The sequence below is a fragment of the Dromiciops gliroides genome, chromosome 2 (assembly GCF_019393635.1).
Source record: "Dromiciops gliroides isolate mDroGli1 chromosome 2, mDroGli1.pri, whole genome shotgun sequence".
Lineage (NCBI taxonomy): Eukaryota > Metazoa > Chordata > Mammalia > Microbiotheria > Microbiotheriidae > Dromiciops > Dromiciops gliroides.
Window position 1 is genome coordinate 174,950,866 of NC_057862.1, and position 18,960 is coordinate 174,969,825.

Genomic DNA, 18,960 nt, shown 5'->3' on the forward strand with positions numbered 1-18,960 from the left:
CTCACACCATCGCCACGTTGCTGCCATCAATGATGATATGACGAAGGCCGGGCTTCCCAGGAATGTTCTCCAGGCTCAAGGTGAAAGGCACCCTCAGGGCCTCATGGAAACGCTGGAAGCTGGTCACCAAGTTCTTCACTTGTGGGTGGACAAATGGCACGTGCTGGTCACTGACCACAGTCTTGGGACATTTGCTCTTCTTCCGTTTCTCCCTGAAAACTGGGCCACTGGTAAAGCAATGTACTGACTGGCAATTTGCCTGTCTCTGTCTCTCAGGTTCCCCAAAGTATTTCAGCAACGAGACGGGGACAGGGCCAAAGGGTTGGCCACAAGACACATCCCTAAGGATATCTGTTAAGATCTCTGCCCGGGCAAGGGGCATCTCTGGGAAGGGGGTCACCAGCTCTTGTATTGGTCCTTGCTCCCCAAAGGTTGTGACCAGCCTTGGTTCATGGAGCCAAGTGGGAAGTAGCCCTGGTTCCCAATCACCAACAAGAGATCCTCTCTGCAGGCTCCCTGAACAGACATCAAAGCTTCCAGGCGTCAGGGTCACTGGTCTCTGGCACATCTGGGGGGCTGTTTTTAGCACCTGCCACCACCCTGGGTTACAGGACAGGGGCACCAAGATGGGGTCCCTGAAGAGAGGTCTATTCTTCCAATCTAGTCTCACGGGGATAGGATTTTGTGCTTGCACCTTGTATTTGAGGGGAGTCACTTGCCTCAGTTGATTGTGGGGTAAGTTGCGCCCCCAGTCTATACCCCAGGGCAAGTGGGATGAGTGTCCATCCTGTACCCTCCAGAAGGTTGAGTGCCCTACACCACAATGCTGAGGCCCTAGCCACAGAGGTCTGCAGGGGCTAGCTTGCCCCCAGGTCCCAGGGAAGCTCACGTTCTTCCAGGAAGCAAATGGGATAGTGGCCTGAGACTTAAAGGCAGCTTTGGTCTCAAGGTGATGAAACTGTTTCTGTGCTGGTCCTGCTTCCCTGACTTGGGCAGAGCGTACTCTGCTGTAGTTCTCAGAAGAGAGGAGCTGCTTTGGCCCTTCCTCGGAGCTCTTCCCATGAGGGTCTCCCTTCCTCTTGGAAGGACAATCCCCCCAGCGGATATGGGGCTCTGAGGAAGGCTTATGGGAACCTTGCATCTTTGAAGCACTAGCACCATTAGGAGGCCCAGTGAGGGTAAGTGGGCTCAATCCATCCCCCAAGACCTGCCTTATCAAGCCAAGCATCTCTTCTCTGAAGGAAGGGGAATTGACTGGTCGTTTATTTCCCCTGCAGTTGGGAATCAGATTAGGAATCTCCCGATAGATGCGTTTGCCCCTGTTCCGCCCTCCCAGTTCTAGGACTGTCATGCCCTCCCTGATTACATGACCCTGTCTATCTTCTGTCTGGCTGATGTTTCCAGGTTCTCCACGTGACCCACAGTACTGGCCACGCTGGAGCGCTCTGAGCTCCAGAAGTGGCTTGGCCGATATCTTCCCAGGCCGAGGCCTGGAAGAGCCATCCGGGAGAGGCTCGAGGGGGCCCATCCATTCTGCATCTCCCCCATCCTTCACAGCTTCCTGAACCAGTCTCAAGAGCTCCTCCTGCACAGCCAGAGGCAAGCGAAGCAGGGCCCCAGAGTGTTCATCCTCTCGGCCTACCAGCAGGGCCCGGAAAGCCCTATTCACTTCAGCCTCTGGAATGCCCCGTGACTTGGAGTGCGGGAGGGGGTCACGCCCCAGCTGCTTCGCCAGCCCCTCTACCCGGTTCTGGGCCATGAAGAATGCTTCGGCCAGGCCCCCCAGCAACAGGGAGCCCGGGGCTTGGGGCACCATGTGGGCCGAGGTGCCCCAACATAGGCAATCCAGGAAGAGGTTGCAGGCTCCAAGGAAGACACAATGCAGGGCTGGGGGGTAGTTGACTTCCTCCCATAGCTCTGGACTGCAGAGGCCCTTCACGTATTCCTGGTGAAAGAAACACAGTAAAATAAAGGCTTCTCTTTCTTTTTTCCCCAAGGGGAAAACATTAACTATTCACCACCATTATACCACAGCCACTGGGCATTATATATAGGTAGGAAAAGAAGCTCCATCTAAAGTAAGAGTTCATAACCCGAGGTCTATAAACTTTTTTTTTTTAATTTTAGTTAGGCAATTGGGGTTAAGTGACTTGCCCAGGGTCACACAGCTAGTAAGTGTTAAGTGTCTCAGGCCGGATTTGAACTCAGGTACTCCTGACTCCAGGACCGGCACCCTATCCACTGAGCCATCTAGCTGCCCCTAAACTTTTTTTTTTAAACATTTGGATAACTTTCTTAATATAATTGATTTCCTTTGCAATCCTGTTTTATTTATTTTATGCATTTAAAAACATGACTCTGAGAAGCTTCACCAGATTGCCACAGGGGTTCGTTCACATGCACAAAAAGGTTAAGAGCCCCTGATTTAGAGGGACCCAAGATACTAGAAGCTATGAGTTGGAAAGGATGTCAGAAGTCACCTAGGCCAAGCCACACCAGGCCACTGGCATCTCTTCAGTTAGTCAGAAGGCCAATTCTCTGTTCCCTGGCTCCCACCTGCCTCACAAACTTATTTTTCTTTCTTTTTTTTTTTTTGTTTGTTTTTAATTTTTGCAGGGCAATGGGGGTTAAGTGACTTGCCCAGGGTCACACAGCTAGTTAAGTGTCAAGTGTCTGAGGCCAGATTAGAACTCAGGTACTCCTGAATCCAAGGCCAGTGCTTTATCCACTGCGCCACCTAGCTGCCCCCTCAAACTTATTTTTCAATATTAGAGACAATTGAAATCAGGTGTATGATAAGAAGGGAAGAAAGACGAGAGGATGGGGATACAAGAATGTGGATAAAGATAAAAATAGAGTATTAAGTTAAGTGAAAAGAACAACATGACGGGAAGGGGGAGATTTGTCTTATTTTTATGTATTTTTGGTTTTAATATTATCCTCATTCCTGAATACAGTGCATTTCCTTCCCCTACTCCTCAAGCCATCCCATGTAATAAAGATTTAAAGGGGCAGAGGGGAAGGCAGGTCAGCAAAACCAACCAAAAACCTCAGTAACTACCAATACATCCAATTTTACACAACCATAGTCAATCAATAAACTTTTATTAACTATATCAAATTTTTACCATCTTAGGGAGGGGAAAGGAAGGGAGGGAGAAAATTTGGAACTCAAAATTTTATATTTAAAAAATGAATGTTAAAAATTGCCTTTGGGGGCAGCTAGGTAATACAGTAGCCCTGGATTCAAGAGAACCGAGTTTAAATCCTGCCTCAGACTACTTGACACTTACTAGCTGTGTGACCCTGGGCAAGTCACTTAACCCTCATTGCCCCGCAAAAAAATAAAATGAAATTGAATTAAATTAAATTTTTTTTTACTTGCCTTTACATGTAATTGGGGTGGGGGGGAATACTATTTAAAAGAAAGAAAGAAATAAACATTTGTTAAGCACTTACTATGTGCCAGCCACTGTGCTAGGTAGGCACTAGGGATACCAAAAAATTCAGTTCCTGCCCTCTGGGAGCTTACAGTCTAATGGGGGAGACAATATGTAGACAATTATATACAAAGTGAGCTAGATACAGGATAAATAGGAAGAAATTAACAAATGGAAGGAACAGGAATTAAGAAGGGTTGGAGAAGGCTTCCTGAAGGAGATGGAATCCTTGTTGGAACTTAAAGGAAGCTAGGGAGGTTAGTAGGTACAATGCCCCATGCCTAAATGAAGGGGGAGTACACTCCAGGCATGGGAAATGAGCTGCAAAATGCCTAGAGCTCTACAACCACAATTTCCATAACCACTTTTCCCTTCCTTACAAAAAGGGGAGAGGGGCACATCTCCTTAACTCTTCTCTGGAGCCCAGGCTCAGAGACAAGGGTTTTAGGTTCACTTCTCTGTGACCTTGGGCAAGTCCTTTCCCCCTTCTGGCTCTCAGTTTCCTGATCCATAATTATGTAAAAAGTAGGTAGGTACAATTAGATTACTTGTAAAATCTCTTTCAGTCTTGAGGCACTGCAGTTTTATATTAAGTTGCCATTTTTTTCTTTCTGAGTAGTCTTTTCTTCAATTAACAAGCATTTACCTTCTCTCCCTCTCATTCCTTCATCCCTATAACTGAACAAAGGAAAAAGGAAAACTCCTCATAGAAAATATGCCACACAAAATTTCCTCATTGGCCATGTAGAAAAATGGATGTCTCTATCAGCTTTTTAAGTCCATCATGTCTGTTAGAAGGTGGGCAGCATGCCTAACCTCCAGTCTTCTAGACCTGTGGCTTATTTGCCCCTATATTTTCTTTTTTGTTTTTTTTTTGGTTTTGTTTTTTGTTTTGTGGGGCAATGAGGGTTAAATGACTTGCCCAGGGTCACACAGCTAGTGTCAAGTGTCTGAGGCGGAATTTGAACTCAGGTCCTCCTGAATCCAGGGCTGGTGCTTTATCCACTGCACCACCTAGCTGCCCCCAAATCATTATTTTTTATGGAGCAACATTACATTACTTTCACATCCCATGATTTGTTTACCCATTTTCCAAAAGGTGTACATCCCCCTTAGTTTTCAGTTTGGGGCTCCTATAAAAAAGAGCTGCTATGAATATTTTTCTATAGAAGGGTTCTATTCTCCTTTCTTTGATGCCTTCAGGGTATATGCCTAGTAGTGCTATTTCTGGGTCAAAGGGTAAACACATTTAGTGACTTCTGGAGCTACAAAATGTCTCTTATTCTTATAAATTGGAATCAGTTCCTGTCTCATTAGCTTCTTATTAATGTGGCTCACAGATGTTTTCAGAGTATCTTGTGTGGCAAAAGCTACCTGAGGACAGACAATCAAAACCAGGTGAGTCCTAACCTTTCATGCAGTTATTCTGCTTGCTATAGAGACAGATAAGTCAGGATTGAAGTATGCAAAGACACTGTAGAGGAGATACAGTATTCCTGGACCCTTGACCATTCCCACTTCCTCATTGGAGAAAGCCCAGTGTGGCTTTTCTAGCCTTCTGATGTTCACAGGGTTTATTCTACCTAACATAATGGACTACTAGGAGGCAATATGGGAGAATGGAAAGGATTTTTGTTGTTGTTCAGTTTTTTCAGTCATGTCCAATTACCCGTGACCCCAGTTGGGGTTTTCTTGACAAAGTACTGGAGTGGTTTGCTATTTCCTTCTCCAGCTCAATTTACAGATGAGGCAAACAGGGTTAAGTGACTTGCTGAGGGTTACACAGCTAGTAAGTATCTGAGGCCAGATTCAAACTATTGAAAATGAGTCTTTCTGATTCCAGGGCCATCACTCTATCCATTGTATCACCTAGCTGCCCTTCTTGGATGTGTAGAAGCCTCCCAACAGCCTGTGAGGTAAGGTGCTAGAGGTATCATCTCAATTTTACAGATGAGAAAACTTCAACTCAGAAGTTAAGTAATTGCCTAAGGCACAAAGGATCTCAGTACTGAAGACAGGATTTGAACCCGGGTCTTTCCTGACTCCAACTTCAGAAATCTATCCAAGGTTCAGCTTAGGTGAGTTTGGGCTGGGAAGGGGGGGGCGATGCAAGAGGGTAGGGGGAGTCTTGACCTGTGAGTTCATTATTGTAACTAGTCTTCTATCAAAAACTATCAAATGGGGGGCAGCTTAGGTGGTGCAGTGGATAAAGCACCAGCCCTGGATTCAGGAAGACCTGAGTTCAAATCAGATCTCAGACAATTGACACTTACTAGCTGTGTGACCCTGAGCAAGTCACTTAATCCTCACTGCCCTGCCCCACCCCACCCAAAAAAACCATCATCTTCTCATATTGATAACATGGATGATGATGGTGGTGGTGGTGACAATGACAGCAACTCAAATTTTGTAGCACTTTTTAAAAAACCAGTCCTGTGATTTCACTGGCATAAGGAATTCCTTTGACTAGTTCATACTGACCACTCTACAATGTCTAGTCTTATTGTCTGAGGGCACTGTAAGGCTAAATAAATGTCTTCATAAGGATGCATAGCCAGCATGTGTCAGTATGTAAGTTATGAACTCAGGTCTTCCTAACTCCAAGGCCAGCTCTCTCTCTACTATGCCATGCTGCATGTTAAAAGTTTTATCTCATTGGATCTTCACAAAACTGTTTACTTCATAGAGAATCAATAAATTCTGATATTCTGATGGATTGATACTATAATGAATTCAGCACTATAAAAAATTCCTTCTGGGGGCAGCTAGGTGGCGCACTGGCCTTGGATTTAGGAGGACCTGAGTTCAAATTCAGGATCAGACACTTGACACTAGCTGTGTGACCCTGGGCAAGGCACTTAACCCTCATTGCCCCACAAAAACAAACAAACAAAACAAAACATTCCTTCTACCAAGATAAACTCCATGTTTTCCCATAAATCCTCCTACCCAACATACTGGAGACCTTTCCCTTGTGGTTTGGTTATCTTGGGGCTGTGTGAGTGAGATTTTCCCCACCCTTTAGATATGTGATTTAACTTTGGTAATAATCAGTTTATAGACTACAAAACTGTGATTTAACATGTTTAGGTGTTCTTTAGTAGATTAAGAAAATATTAATGGAGTAAGACAGACATATATTGGTATAACTGATATATATGTTATATATTGTAAACTGAAACCATCAACTCAATTCCAATTGTGGTTAGGCATCTACCAATCAGTTTAAAGGTCAAATACCGAAAAATAGTAATTTCCGAGCTGAAAGGGAACAATCAGAGAAAAGTTGGAACATTAGATATTGGTAGAGTAATTTGGGGGGGGGGGGCAATGAGGGTTAAGTGACTTGCCTAAGGTCACACAGCTGGTAAGTGTCAAGTGTCTGAGGCTGGATTTGAACTCAGGTCCTCCTGAATCCAGGACCAGTGCCACCTAGCTGCTCCTTGTAGAGGAAATTCAAATGCTATATTGCCATCAGGTCTAAGAAACCATCTAACTGACATTCATCTATTCCTCCTGCAATCATCTGGTTCAAAAATAGTGGCTTCCACCAACAAAGGAGGCATCATCTTAGGTGGGAAAATGAAATGCAATGGGTTAGCAACCTGGATGATGAAAGACTGACAGTTTCTTTCTCTCTATTTTGTACTTACTGTACATGGACCACTTGGGTTGTGTTTAATATGTGGGAGGAGTCATTGTGTATAAATATCCGTGGATCCCGAGGTTTGGGGTCTTTTGGGTCCCAGACCTGAGACTGGCTTTATTGTGAGATCAGATCCCTCTCTCAATAAACCTATTTTCTCCAGCTTGAAGACTTTGGTTTTTCTTTGTCTAACGCTGCGACTTAGAAATTTTCACAACAGCTGCCAGTGTCTTACCTGGCCTGTCCACCCATTGTCTCTCATTATGTCCTACACAGAAGGCCCACCTCCATGTTGCTCTCTCCTGGTAGAGGTCAAGGGCTTAGAGCACAAAATTTTAAGACATACATTTTTTTTTAGAAGTGGCAAATGCAAGGAGGCAGCTAGATGGTGCAGTGGATAAAGTACCACCCCTGGATTCAGGAGGACCTGAGTTCAAATCCGGACTCTGACACTTAACACTTACAAGTTGTATGACCCTGAGCAAGTCACTTAACCTTCATTGCCCTGTCCAAAAAAAAAAAGTGCCCAATGAAGAGATTTGTTTTGCTTGCCTATACATGTTTGTAACAAGAATGTTTTTTCCCTCAGTTTTCAATGTGGGAGAAGAGGAAAAGGAGGATTTGAGAGGGAAGAAGAGAAGGTGGACTTTTGTTGATTGAAAAAATAAAATATAATTTAAAAAACCCAAAAGGCCCATCTCCTTTTCCAGTCACACAGGTCTTTGATGACAAAGACAGTTTAAAAATAATAATAAGGGGCAGCTAGGTGGCGCAGTGGATAGAGCACCAGCCCTGGAGTCAGGAGGACCTGAGTTCAAATCTGGCCTCAGACACAACACTGTGGGGACCAATTTTTAATTGGGGAGTGCTAGCTAAGTGGCTCGCCGCAATATTGGGGCAAGGAAGGAGACCGGCAGCCTCCCTCAAAACAGAACAAGATTTATTTTAACAAGAATGAACTTTAAAAAAAACAACACACACACAAACAGGATCAGTAGGATCAAGGGAAAGGAAATAAAATGGGGAAAGGGAAATTATAATACCTGAAAAAATACCACCGCCCAGGAATCAGCTGAAAATACGCAGCAGAACGCCTGTCGCTTTCCTGCTTCCACCTAGAATGCCCAATACTCCTCCCCCAAACCTAGAAACACCCCACAAGCCCCAGCCAATGGGATGGCTGCTCTGACAGTCACATGACTGCCCCCACTAGGCTTCCAATCATTATAATTTTGCCAGGCCCATGTAGGCATCGCGAGTGGTGATGACGTGAGGTGCCAGAGCCCTGGCAATGGCTACAACCAGTGGGTAGAACACCGTGAGGTTTGCGGAGTCCCAGGCCAGTGCGCATAAAAACCTCAAATAACAATTAATTCTTTACATTACTTACTAGCTGTGTGACCCTGGGCAAATAACCCCAATTGCCTCACTAAAAAAAAATTATAATAATAATAGCTATCATTTATATAGCACTTTAAGGTTTACAAAATGTTTTACAGATGTTATCTCATTTAATCTTCACAACAACTGTGAGAAGTACACCCTATAATTATGCCCATTTTATAGAACAGGAAACTGAGGCTAAAAGAGCATAAGTGACTTGTAATGGATAACTCAGCTAGCAAGAATCTGAGGCTTAATTTGAATTCAAGGCCTTATCTCCAGGTCCAGCATTCTATCCTCTGCACCACCACCCCACCACCACCCCCCATCCACCTGCAATATACAGTAGTGGAAACCTTCCTGTCTCTGGAATCAGAAAAGTAAGATTCATATCCTCACCTCTGACAATTACTGGCAATGTGACCTTGGGCTGAATTCACTTAAACATTCAAGCTTCAGTTTCCTCAGCTATAAAATAAACGCGTTGGGACTGACGATGAAACAAAGCTGCCCACCTCCTAACAGAGAGGCCACAGACTCAAGGTGTAGAATGAGTGTCCCAAGAACAGGGTGTCCCAAAAATCTTAGAGCAGCAGCTTTAAGCTATTAAAAGTAGCTCAAGGAGCAGCTAGGTGGTACAGTGGATAGAGCACTGGCCCTGGAGTCAGGAGGACCTGAGTTCAAATCCAGCCTCAGACACTTAACACTTACTAGCTGTGTGACCCTGGGCAAGTCACTTAACCCCAATTGCCTCACCAAAAAAAAAAAAAAAAAAGCAGTTCAAAGCGGCTCTGAGACTTCTGGGACACCCTCTATTGTTTGTACATGACCAATGTAGATATTTGTTCTGTTTGACTTTGCCTATTTGTTACACAGATTTTCTGCACTGTTTTGTTTTGAATTAATTGGTGAGAAGAATGGGAAGAGAAAATAAATTGTTTTAATTTTTAAAATAAAACTTAATTTTTTCAAAAGAAGTTAAAGTAGATGGTATCTGATGTCCCTTCCAAGCTTTATATTTATGAAATTACAATATGTCTTTTACAGTACTCAGTTCACACATGTAAGTCACAACATGGCACCATCTCCTTACAGCCAAAACTACACATTTCCCACATGATACAGATGAGTAAACTGGAGGCCAGGGAAGTTAAGTGACCCAAGATAAATAAATAGACAGTCCAAGAGCATCTAGCTCTATGTCATTTAGAAGAAATCTAATCTCAGACAGCAATGTCAAACTCAAATAGTAACTGTATATAAGGATCCCTGATCTCATCAGTTTAAAAAAACACATATTAATATTACTTATGTTCCAGTGTAGTTTTATTTATTTTGTTAGATATTTCTAAATTACATTTTAATCTGGTTTGGGCTATGTCTGACACCTCTGGTCTAAGGTATGGAAAGAATGGGATTGCTAAGCTTCTTGCAGAGATCTTTTTTTCTTTTTTTTTCTTTTTCTTTTCTTTCCTTTTTTTTTTTTTAAGTCAATCCGGGGTAAGTGACTTGCTTAGGGTCACACATCTCCTAAGTGTCTGAGTCTGGATTTGAACTCAGATCCTTCTGACTCCAGGGCCTGTGTTCTATCCATTGTGCCATCTGGCCGCCCCATATCTTTGGAAAACAGTGGAAAATGGGAGAGGTTTCACAGGACTAGAAACTGATTTCCAAAACAAAGGAAGAAGGTGGATTCTTCAAATTATCAGTCGGCAAGATAGTCTCTAATTTCTGGCAAATTTCTAGCCTGTATTTTTTTTTTTGCAGGGCAATGAGGGTTAAGTGACTTGCCCAGGGTCACACAGCTAGTTAAGTGTCAAGTGTCTAAGGCTGGATTTGAACTCGGGTCCTCCTGAATCCAAGGCTAGTGCTTATCCGCTGCGCCACCTAGCTGCCCCTCTCTAGCCTGTATTATTAGAAGAATAACTTGTGAACATTTAGAATGGAAAACAGCTATCACTAACAGCCAGCATGGGGTTTCTTGATAACAAGCTGGACTAATGCCACCTCTGGGAAAATGATGGAGCCATAACATTCCTGGATTTTAGTGAAACATTTGATAAAATCTTTCATTAGAAAATCATAGACAAGAGGGAAATATTTGAGCTGACTAATAGGACAGTTATGTAGATTTGAGTACTGAATGTTCAACCAGGAGAGATGTCTCCAGTGGAGTGCCACAAGTCTCTTTCTTTGGCTTTATTCTATTAAATAGTCTTATCAGTGACTTAAATAAAGACATAGATGATGTACCTAGCAAATGTGCCAATGCTACAAAGTGAGATGGGTTAGTTAACACACTGGATAACAGAATCAGAATCCAAGAAGGCCACCATAAAGTTAGAACAACTGACTGGATCTAATAAGATAAGATGTAAAAAGGATAAACACAAAATCTTAAACATGGGTGCAAAAAATCAATTGCCCAAGTGCAGAGTAGGGGAAATATGGTCAGATAGGTATGCGAAAGACCCAGGAGTTTTAGCAGACTACAAGATCAATATAGCCTCAAAGCAGTTTAAAAAGTGAATGTGATCTTAGGGCTACTTAGAAAGGTAAAATGGGGGAAGCTAGGTGGTGCAGTGGATAGAGCACCGGCCCTGGAGTCAGGAGGACCTGAGTTCAAATCCGGCCTCAGACACTTGATAACTTACTAGCTGTGTGACTCTGGGCAAGTCACTTAACCCCAATTGCCTTACCAAAAAAAAAAAAAAATAGAAAGGTAAAATGTTTAGAGGGAGAGATGTTATGTCCTATTGTTTTTGACCCTTGTTAGACCTCACCTGGAGTATCATGTACAGTTCTAGGTGCCACATTTTAAGCAGGATTTAGATTTGTGAATTGATTGAATGACAGGTGCTAAAGAGCAGTAACTAAAGAATGAATGTCAATCTAGAGGGGAAGGAGATCTCATGTAGCTCAGCCCCGAACTAGTCAATATTTTTTATCAGTGACTTTGATAAAGAAATAAATGGCATACTTATAAAATCTGCAGATAAGAGTTAGCTAATGTACTAGATTTGGGAACCAGCACTTTGATGGGCTAGAACAATGAGCCAAATATAACAAGAGAACATTTTAAAGAGCAAATGTAAAGTCCTATGCTTGAATCTGAAACATAGTCAACTACACAAGTACAGTGTGGAGATTATGAGACTAGAGAAGAATCCAGGTAATCAGGATACCTAGGTGGCACAGTGGATACAGGACTGGCCCTGGAGTCAGAAGGACCTGAGTTCAAATATGACCTCAGACACTAGCTGTGTGACCCTAGGCAAGTCACTTAACCCCAATTGCTTTCCCCTCCAAAAAACAAAAAACAAAAAAAAATCCAACAAACCAAACAAAAAAAGAATCCAGGTAATCAAGAGATAGTGTTTATAGCAGACTAAAAGGTGAATATGAGTCAACCATGTGATCAGCAATCAAAAAAACTAATGCAGTCTTAGGTTGTATAAAGAGGCACAATATCAATAAGGGGAATAATCTCCACCTTTACAATGCTTCAGTCAAACATAATGGAGCTACCAGCCTAATTTGAAACCTCATCACTTCTCACCTGGACTACTACAAAAGCCTCCCAACTGGTCTCCCTACTTCCAGTCTCTCCCCAATCCATCATTCATATCACTGCCAAAGTCATTTTCCTAAAGTCCAAATCTTGCCATGCCACTCCTCCTTTCAATGACTCTATTACCTCAAGGGTAAAATTATATGACATTTATAGTCTTTAACAATCTGATCCTTCCTGCCTTTCTAGGTCTATTTCTTATGATTCCCCTTCATGAACTGAACACTTCAGCTAAACAAACCTACTTACTATTACCTGTAATCAGCCTTCCATTGCCTGACTCTTTCGCTTATCCTTGAGTTGCAATCCCTCCTCATCTCTGCCCCCTAGTATCCCTGGCTGCCTTCACGTACATGTACTATCTCCCAAGGGAAGCCTTTCCTAATCCTTCTAATACTTAATGCTCTCAACCTCCTCAAATAATTGTGAATATATTTACCTGCTTATATGGGTAATCCCCAGTAGAATGTAAGCTTGGTAAAGGTGGGGACTTGCTTTTAGATATATTTGTGTCCCTAACATCTAGAACAGCTAATCACTCTTCTACAAAACAGTTATAAGGTTTGAATCCAAATCTAACCGGCATTTATTTTTATTTTTTATTTTTTGAGGCAATCTGGGTTAAGTGACTTGCCCTGGATTTGAACTCAGGTCCTCCTGACTCCAGGACCAGGACTCTACCCATTATACCACCTAGTTCAAAGCTTTTTAAACTGTGGGTCATGACCCCATATAGTGTCAAATAACTGAATGTGGGAGTCACAAAAAATTTAACAGTAAAAGGTTATATACCTGAGGTCACATAAAAATTTCTCCAGCAAAAAGGGGTCATGAGTGAAAAAAGTTTAAGAAGCCCTTACCTAGCTGCCCCTCTAACAGGCATTTATTAAGTGCCTGAGGTGTGCTAGGTGAGTCTAAAAGGCAGCATAGGGTAATAAAGAACTAGCCTTGGTGTCAGTAGGACCTGGCTTCAAATACTACCTTGACATATGACCAGTTATATGGCCATGGCCAAGTCACTTAATTTCTCAGTGACCCATAGGACTTTCCAAGAAAGGCATTACAAAACAGTCCCTACATTGATTAGATTGTCAGAGCTAAGAAAAAAATGGTCTTATTTATCCTCCACATAAAGATAAACACTGTTGTTTCACCAAAGAGGCTAGAGACAAATGATACAGATGCATGTAAAGCAGAGAGGCCCCATCATTAAGCAGCAATTTGATAGTCAATCACATAATCCAATGGCAGAAGAATAGATTGTCTTCCATAATGTGTTGCCTTCAGTGGAAAGATCCAGTGTTCTTCCCACTGGCACAAGTTCCTTCCCCAAATCTGCCATCATAAAAACTTATGTAGAATAAGCACACTTTCCCCACAATCTAGACCTGTGATCATATATGTATATATGCATATACACACATATATCTACATATGTGCATGTGTGTATATGTATGTATATATTTTATTCCTATAAGGGAATTCCCTCCCCTGGTCTGTAACTTAGTATGGTTGTCTGGGGCACTAAGAGGTTAAATGATTTTCTTGGGTTCACAAAGCCAGCGCACATTAGAGATGGCATTTGAACTCGGATCTTCCTGGCTCTAAGGCCACCTCTATAACCACTATACCCACACTGCTTCTCAAGAGTGTATATCAGGGGACAGCTAGGTGGCAAAGTGGATAAAGCACCGACCCTGGATTCAGGAGGACCTGAGTTCAAATCCAGCCTCAAATACTAGACACTTGACACTTACTAGCTGTGTGACCCCAGGCAAGTCACTTAGCCCTCATATCCCTGAAAAAGAAAAAAAAACTAACAAAGAATGTATATCACACAGAAATACACACACCATACACTGATTGAAAGGCTAGTTACCATTATTGGTTGAGGATTTCCTCAGTCTTGGAGAAATTTCTCTCAAATGGGAGAGCTCGAGTTACCCTGGCTCCATTGAGGGGCATGACATGCCCACCATGATTTTGGCTCTAAGATCAATTCTCTGTCCTAAAGAGAATTTGTAAGTAGTATTCATAATCAACCCCTCTGGATGGGAAATAACATTAGACTGAGATTTTTTTGGAGTTTTGTTAGGATATTTATTAGGGTGATATAGTAAGCACAGTTGATACAAATCTGCCTCCGCTGATGTCTGTGACATGCTCTCTCTCAAGTGCATATGGAATCTGGGGGAAAGTGGGATTAAGTTTAGAGAGCTCATGTGGCAAAGGTGTAATTCACAGCTCCTGGTTTCTGGAAGTCTCTTTCTCTCATTCATGGAGTGCTCAAGAAGTTCCTCTTAAGCACAGTGAATCTCCTTAACCTGTCCTGGGCCAGGTTCTACTGCCAGCAATAGATTGATCGTTTTAAAAGCTTCCACCAAGGATCAACTTTAGATTTTTAAAATATGAGATAAATTCCACTGGAATTTTGACCACTGCCAGACAGGAATTGCCTCAAGTACCCTCCTGTTCTCATCAAAACACAACATCACCATTCTTTTTTTTGGGGGGTGGGGCAGGGCAATGAGGATTAAGTGACTTGCCCAGGGTCACACAGCTAGTAAGTGTCAAGAGTCTGAGGTCAGATTTGAACTCAGGCCCTCCTGAATCCAGGGCCAGTGCTTTATCCACTGTACCACCTAGCTGCCCCCGTCACCATTCATTTTTGACTCATTCCCTCTCTCTCAGAGGAATAAGCAGGGAACCATCTTCCTTGACAATGCTTATTCATCCCCCTATCTTTACTCTTGATCTCATCCTTAAAAGGAAGAGCAGAATATTGCTAAGAGTACCAGTCTTGGAGCCTGAAGACCTGGGTTCAAGACCAGATAGTGTCACTCACTATCTGGCTCTGCACAAGCTATTTCAGCTTTTTAAACTTGGATCCTTCATCAGTAAAATGTAAATAATACTTAAAATACCTGATAGGGGTTTTGTCAGGATAATACTTTTAAAATTGTGAAGGACTAGGTAAATGGTGAGTATCCCCTCATACTTCTTCTGAGACCTTGCTCCAATAGACATCCCCTTTCCTCTCATGAATTTACAATTTCTTTCTCAAGTGAATCCTTCACATCTACCTAAAAATATGCCCAAATCCTGAAAATTTTTTCAATCTTGAAAAAAAAAAGCACTTTTGATGCCATCTAGTTTCTATCTCATCTCCTTCCCTTCACGGCCAAATCTCTGGGGGGAAAACTACCTAATCACCATGTTCATTAACTTCATTCTCCTTGACTTGTCTGCAGCATTTGACAATCTTGATCCTCCTACTTCTTCTTTCTAGACAGATTCTCCTTTCCCCTCTGAGTCTTTTTTTCACACCTTTGTAACTGCTCATCAAGTTTCCTTTGCCTGCTCTATCTTCTTCCCAATCCCTAGAAAGTGTTTGTTTCCTGAAGTTCTGTCCTCAGCTCCCTTCTCTTGCTCCCTTGGCAACTTCATTCAGTTCCATGCTTTCAACTGCCACCTCTTCAGCTGTAGATGACTTACAAATCTGTAACTCTGGTCTTGCCCTTTCTCCAGAGTTCCATACCAGTACTCAGTTGCCTACAAGACAAATCAGCCTGAATGCCTGACCAGGATATCAAACTCAACATGTCGTAAAACTGACCCCGTAAGTCTGTCCTCCTTTCTGCCTTCACTAATTTTCATTAGAACCATCATAAACTTAGTCTCCCATGTTTGGGGGTGAAGAAAGGGGAGTGTTATCTTTGACTCTTTCTTGTCTTCTATCATATCCAATCACTACATTCTATGAATCTACTTTTGAAAAATGTATTGCATCAGGGTTCCCCCATTCTCTATTTCTATTGATACCACTCCATTATAAAGCCTCATTACCATCTGTTGAACTATTCCAATAGTTTCTTCTTCTTTTTTTTCCTTTTGGGATCTCTTTCAGGAGGTGATCAGTGGATTCTTTCAATTTCTATTTTACCTTCCGCTTCTAGAATATCAGAGCAATTTTCCCTGACAATTTCTTAGAAGATGATGTCTAAGCTCTTTCCTTGATCATGGTTTTCAGGTAGACCAATAATTTTCAAATTATTTCTCCTGGATCTATTTTCCAGGTCAGCAGTTTTTCCCAGAAGATATTTCACATTGCCTTCTTTTTTTTATTATTCATTTGGATTTGTTTTACTGTGTCTTGGTTTCTCATAAATTCACTAGCTTCCATTTGTTCAATCCTAATTCTTAGGCAATTATTTTCATTAGAGAGCTTTTGTATCTCCTTTTCCATTTGGCTTTTCAAGCTGTTGACTTTTTTCTCATGTCTTTCCTGCATCACCCTCACTTCTCTTTCCATTTTTTCCCTCTACCTCTCTAACTTTATCTTCAAAGTCCTTTTTGAGCACCTCCATTAGCTTCTTTTTTTGTGGGGCAATGAGGGTTAAGTGACTTGCCCAGGGTCACACAGCTAGTAAGTGTCAAGTGTCTGAGGCCGGCTTTGAACTCAGTTCCTCCTGAATCCAGGGCCAGTGCTCTATCCACTGTGCCACCTAGCTGCCCCTCCTCCAATAGCTTCTTAATGAACCTTTGAGTCTCTAAGTTTTCCATACCACTAACCAGTGGTTAACTATACTTCCTTATGCATAGATCTAGTCTTATCACTCCTCTGCTCAAAATCCTTCAATTCAACTCAACATTGAATACCCACTATTTGCAAGGCACTGGACTATGAGTTAGGGCTACAAAGACAAAAATGAAGTAGTATTTGCCTTCAGGGTGCTTATATCCATTGAAGAGATATAGCAGGTACAATGATAAGTCAACACTTAACATGTACAAAGTCAAAGATAATAATTATCTCAAGAGGAAGAAAACACTAACAACTGGAAAGAAAAAAGAAAGACTTCAGGTAGGAGAAGGCACCTGAGCTGTCTATGTATTGAAGGCTGTGCAAGATTCTAAGAAGTAGAGGTGAGGAGGAATATGTGGGACCATTTGTTCACAAGGACAGTAGCAGAAGATATAATGTCATGTATATTTCATTGATCATCAAGCCAGTTTGACAGGAATGAAGGGAAATATTATGAAATAAGATCAAAAAGGTAAGTGGAAGCCAGATTTTGGATGGTTTTATATGCCAGGGAGAAAAGTTTGCATTTTATCCTAGAAGTAATTAGGAGTCATTGCTGTGGGGCAGCTAGGTGGTACAGTGGATAAAGCACCTGCCCTGGATTCAGGAAGACCTGAGTGCAAATGCAGCCTCAGACACTTGACGCTTACTAGCTGTGTGACCTTGGGCAAGTCACTTAACCCTCATTGCCCCACCCCACCCCCCAATTTTTTAATGGTGGAGGAGTCACTGCTGGGAGGCAGCTTTGGTGGAGTGGATACAGTAATTGCCTTGAAAGCAAAAAGACTTCAGTGCAAATCCTCCCTTAGACACTCACTGAGTAACCCTGGGCAAATCACTTAATCTTTCTTGGCTTCAGTTTTTTCATCTGTAAAATGAAGAGGGCATACTCAATGACAGCTAAAGTCTCTCTCCTCTAAAGGTATCATCCCATGATTTTAAAATTTTAGGAGAGAAGGAGTTGATTGGATAAGCCTGATGTTTTAGCGAGAAAGGAATAAACATGTGCTCAACACTTAATAGGTGCCAGGCACTAGGTGAAGAGCTTTACAAATATTATCTCACTTGATCCTTACAACAAAATATGCATGTGAAGTAGATGCAATTGTGATCCTCATTTTATAGTTGATGAACTGAGGTTGGATTTGAATTCAGATCTTCCTGACTCCAGGCTCGGCACACTATACACTGCACCACCTAGCTAAACTTATGAGTTTAGTAGCTATGTGGAAGATGGATGGGAAGGGGAAGACTAGAAGCAGAGCAATTAAAAGACTATTTAAATCACCCAGGGAAGAAGAAATGAAAGCCTGAATAAATTAGGTAAAGACCATTGGAATCTAGAGAAGGGAAAGGATACAAGAGATATTGGGGAGGTAGAACTTACAAGAATTAGCAATGGGTTAGATATGGTTGAGGAGGAGGGTGGGAAAGAAAGCATCAAGGATTACTCCAGGGTTAAGGATTTGTCACTGAAAGGATGATGGTACCTTCAAAAAAAAATAGGGAAGTTTAGAGAAGGGATGTTTTGGAGAGAAATGAGTTGCACTTTATTGAGTTTGAAATGTCTCTGGGTAAGATCTTGAAATGGAGGTGTCCAGTAAGTAGTAGGTAATTCAGGACTAGAATATAGGAGAGAGATTAGGCTTCAATGTCTCTCTATTACCTAGGTTCAAACTCCTCAGATTGGCATTCAAGGCTCTCTTTAATTGAACTAACCTACTTTTTTCTATCCTTATATCATACAATCTCCCTGTCTGTATGTTCCAGCCAAAATGGACTACTCACCCTCCATCAAGTAAGGCTCAAAAGACTTTGCCTCCTCTTTGCCTTTGTTCATCTTATTCTCTATACTTGCAACGTTGCCCTTCCTTACCTCAGTGGACTGAATTCCTAAGCCATCCTTTAATGCCCAATCAAAAGCAATCCCTAGGGGCAGCTAGGTGGTGCAGTGGATAAAGCACCGGCCCTGGATTCAGAATGACCTGATTTCAAATCCGGCCTCAGAAACTTGACACTTACTAGCTGTGTGACCCTGGGCAAGTCACTTAACCCCAATAGCCTCACACAAAAAAGAAAGAGAGAGAGAGAGAGAAAGAAAAGCAATCCCTGTCTACATGAAACACTCCAATTGGTAATGACCTGATTTCCTCCACACCCTTTGACCATATATAGCACTTTATTTGTACTTTTCTGATAACCTTACTTCATATCACAGATATTAGTGTATGTCAAATTCCCCTACCACAACTCCATAAGGTGAGGACATTTAATCTAAACTTGATTTCTCCTCTAGAACCTAGCACAGTGCTCTATACACACATCAGTTGCTCAA

The 18,960-nt window shown here is 42.2% G+C and overlaps 1 protein-coding gene across 1 annotated transcript in view; it reads right to left on the reverse strand.

The window, feature by feature from the left end:
- Positions 1 to 18,960, reverse strand: part of NYNRIN (NYN domain and retroviral integrase containing) — a 43,296-nt gene that overhangs the window by 16,229 nt on the left and 8,107 nt on the right. The window contains exon 3 of the mRNA XM_043989364.1: positions 6 to 1,945. Coding sequence (XP_043845299.1) covers positions 6 to 1,945 — 1,940 coding nt within the window. The remainder of the gene's footprint in view (positions 1 to 5; positions 1,946 to 18,960) is intronic.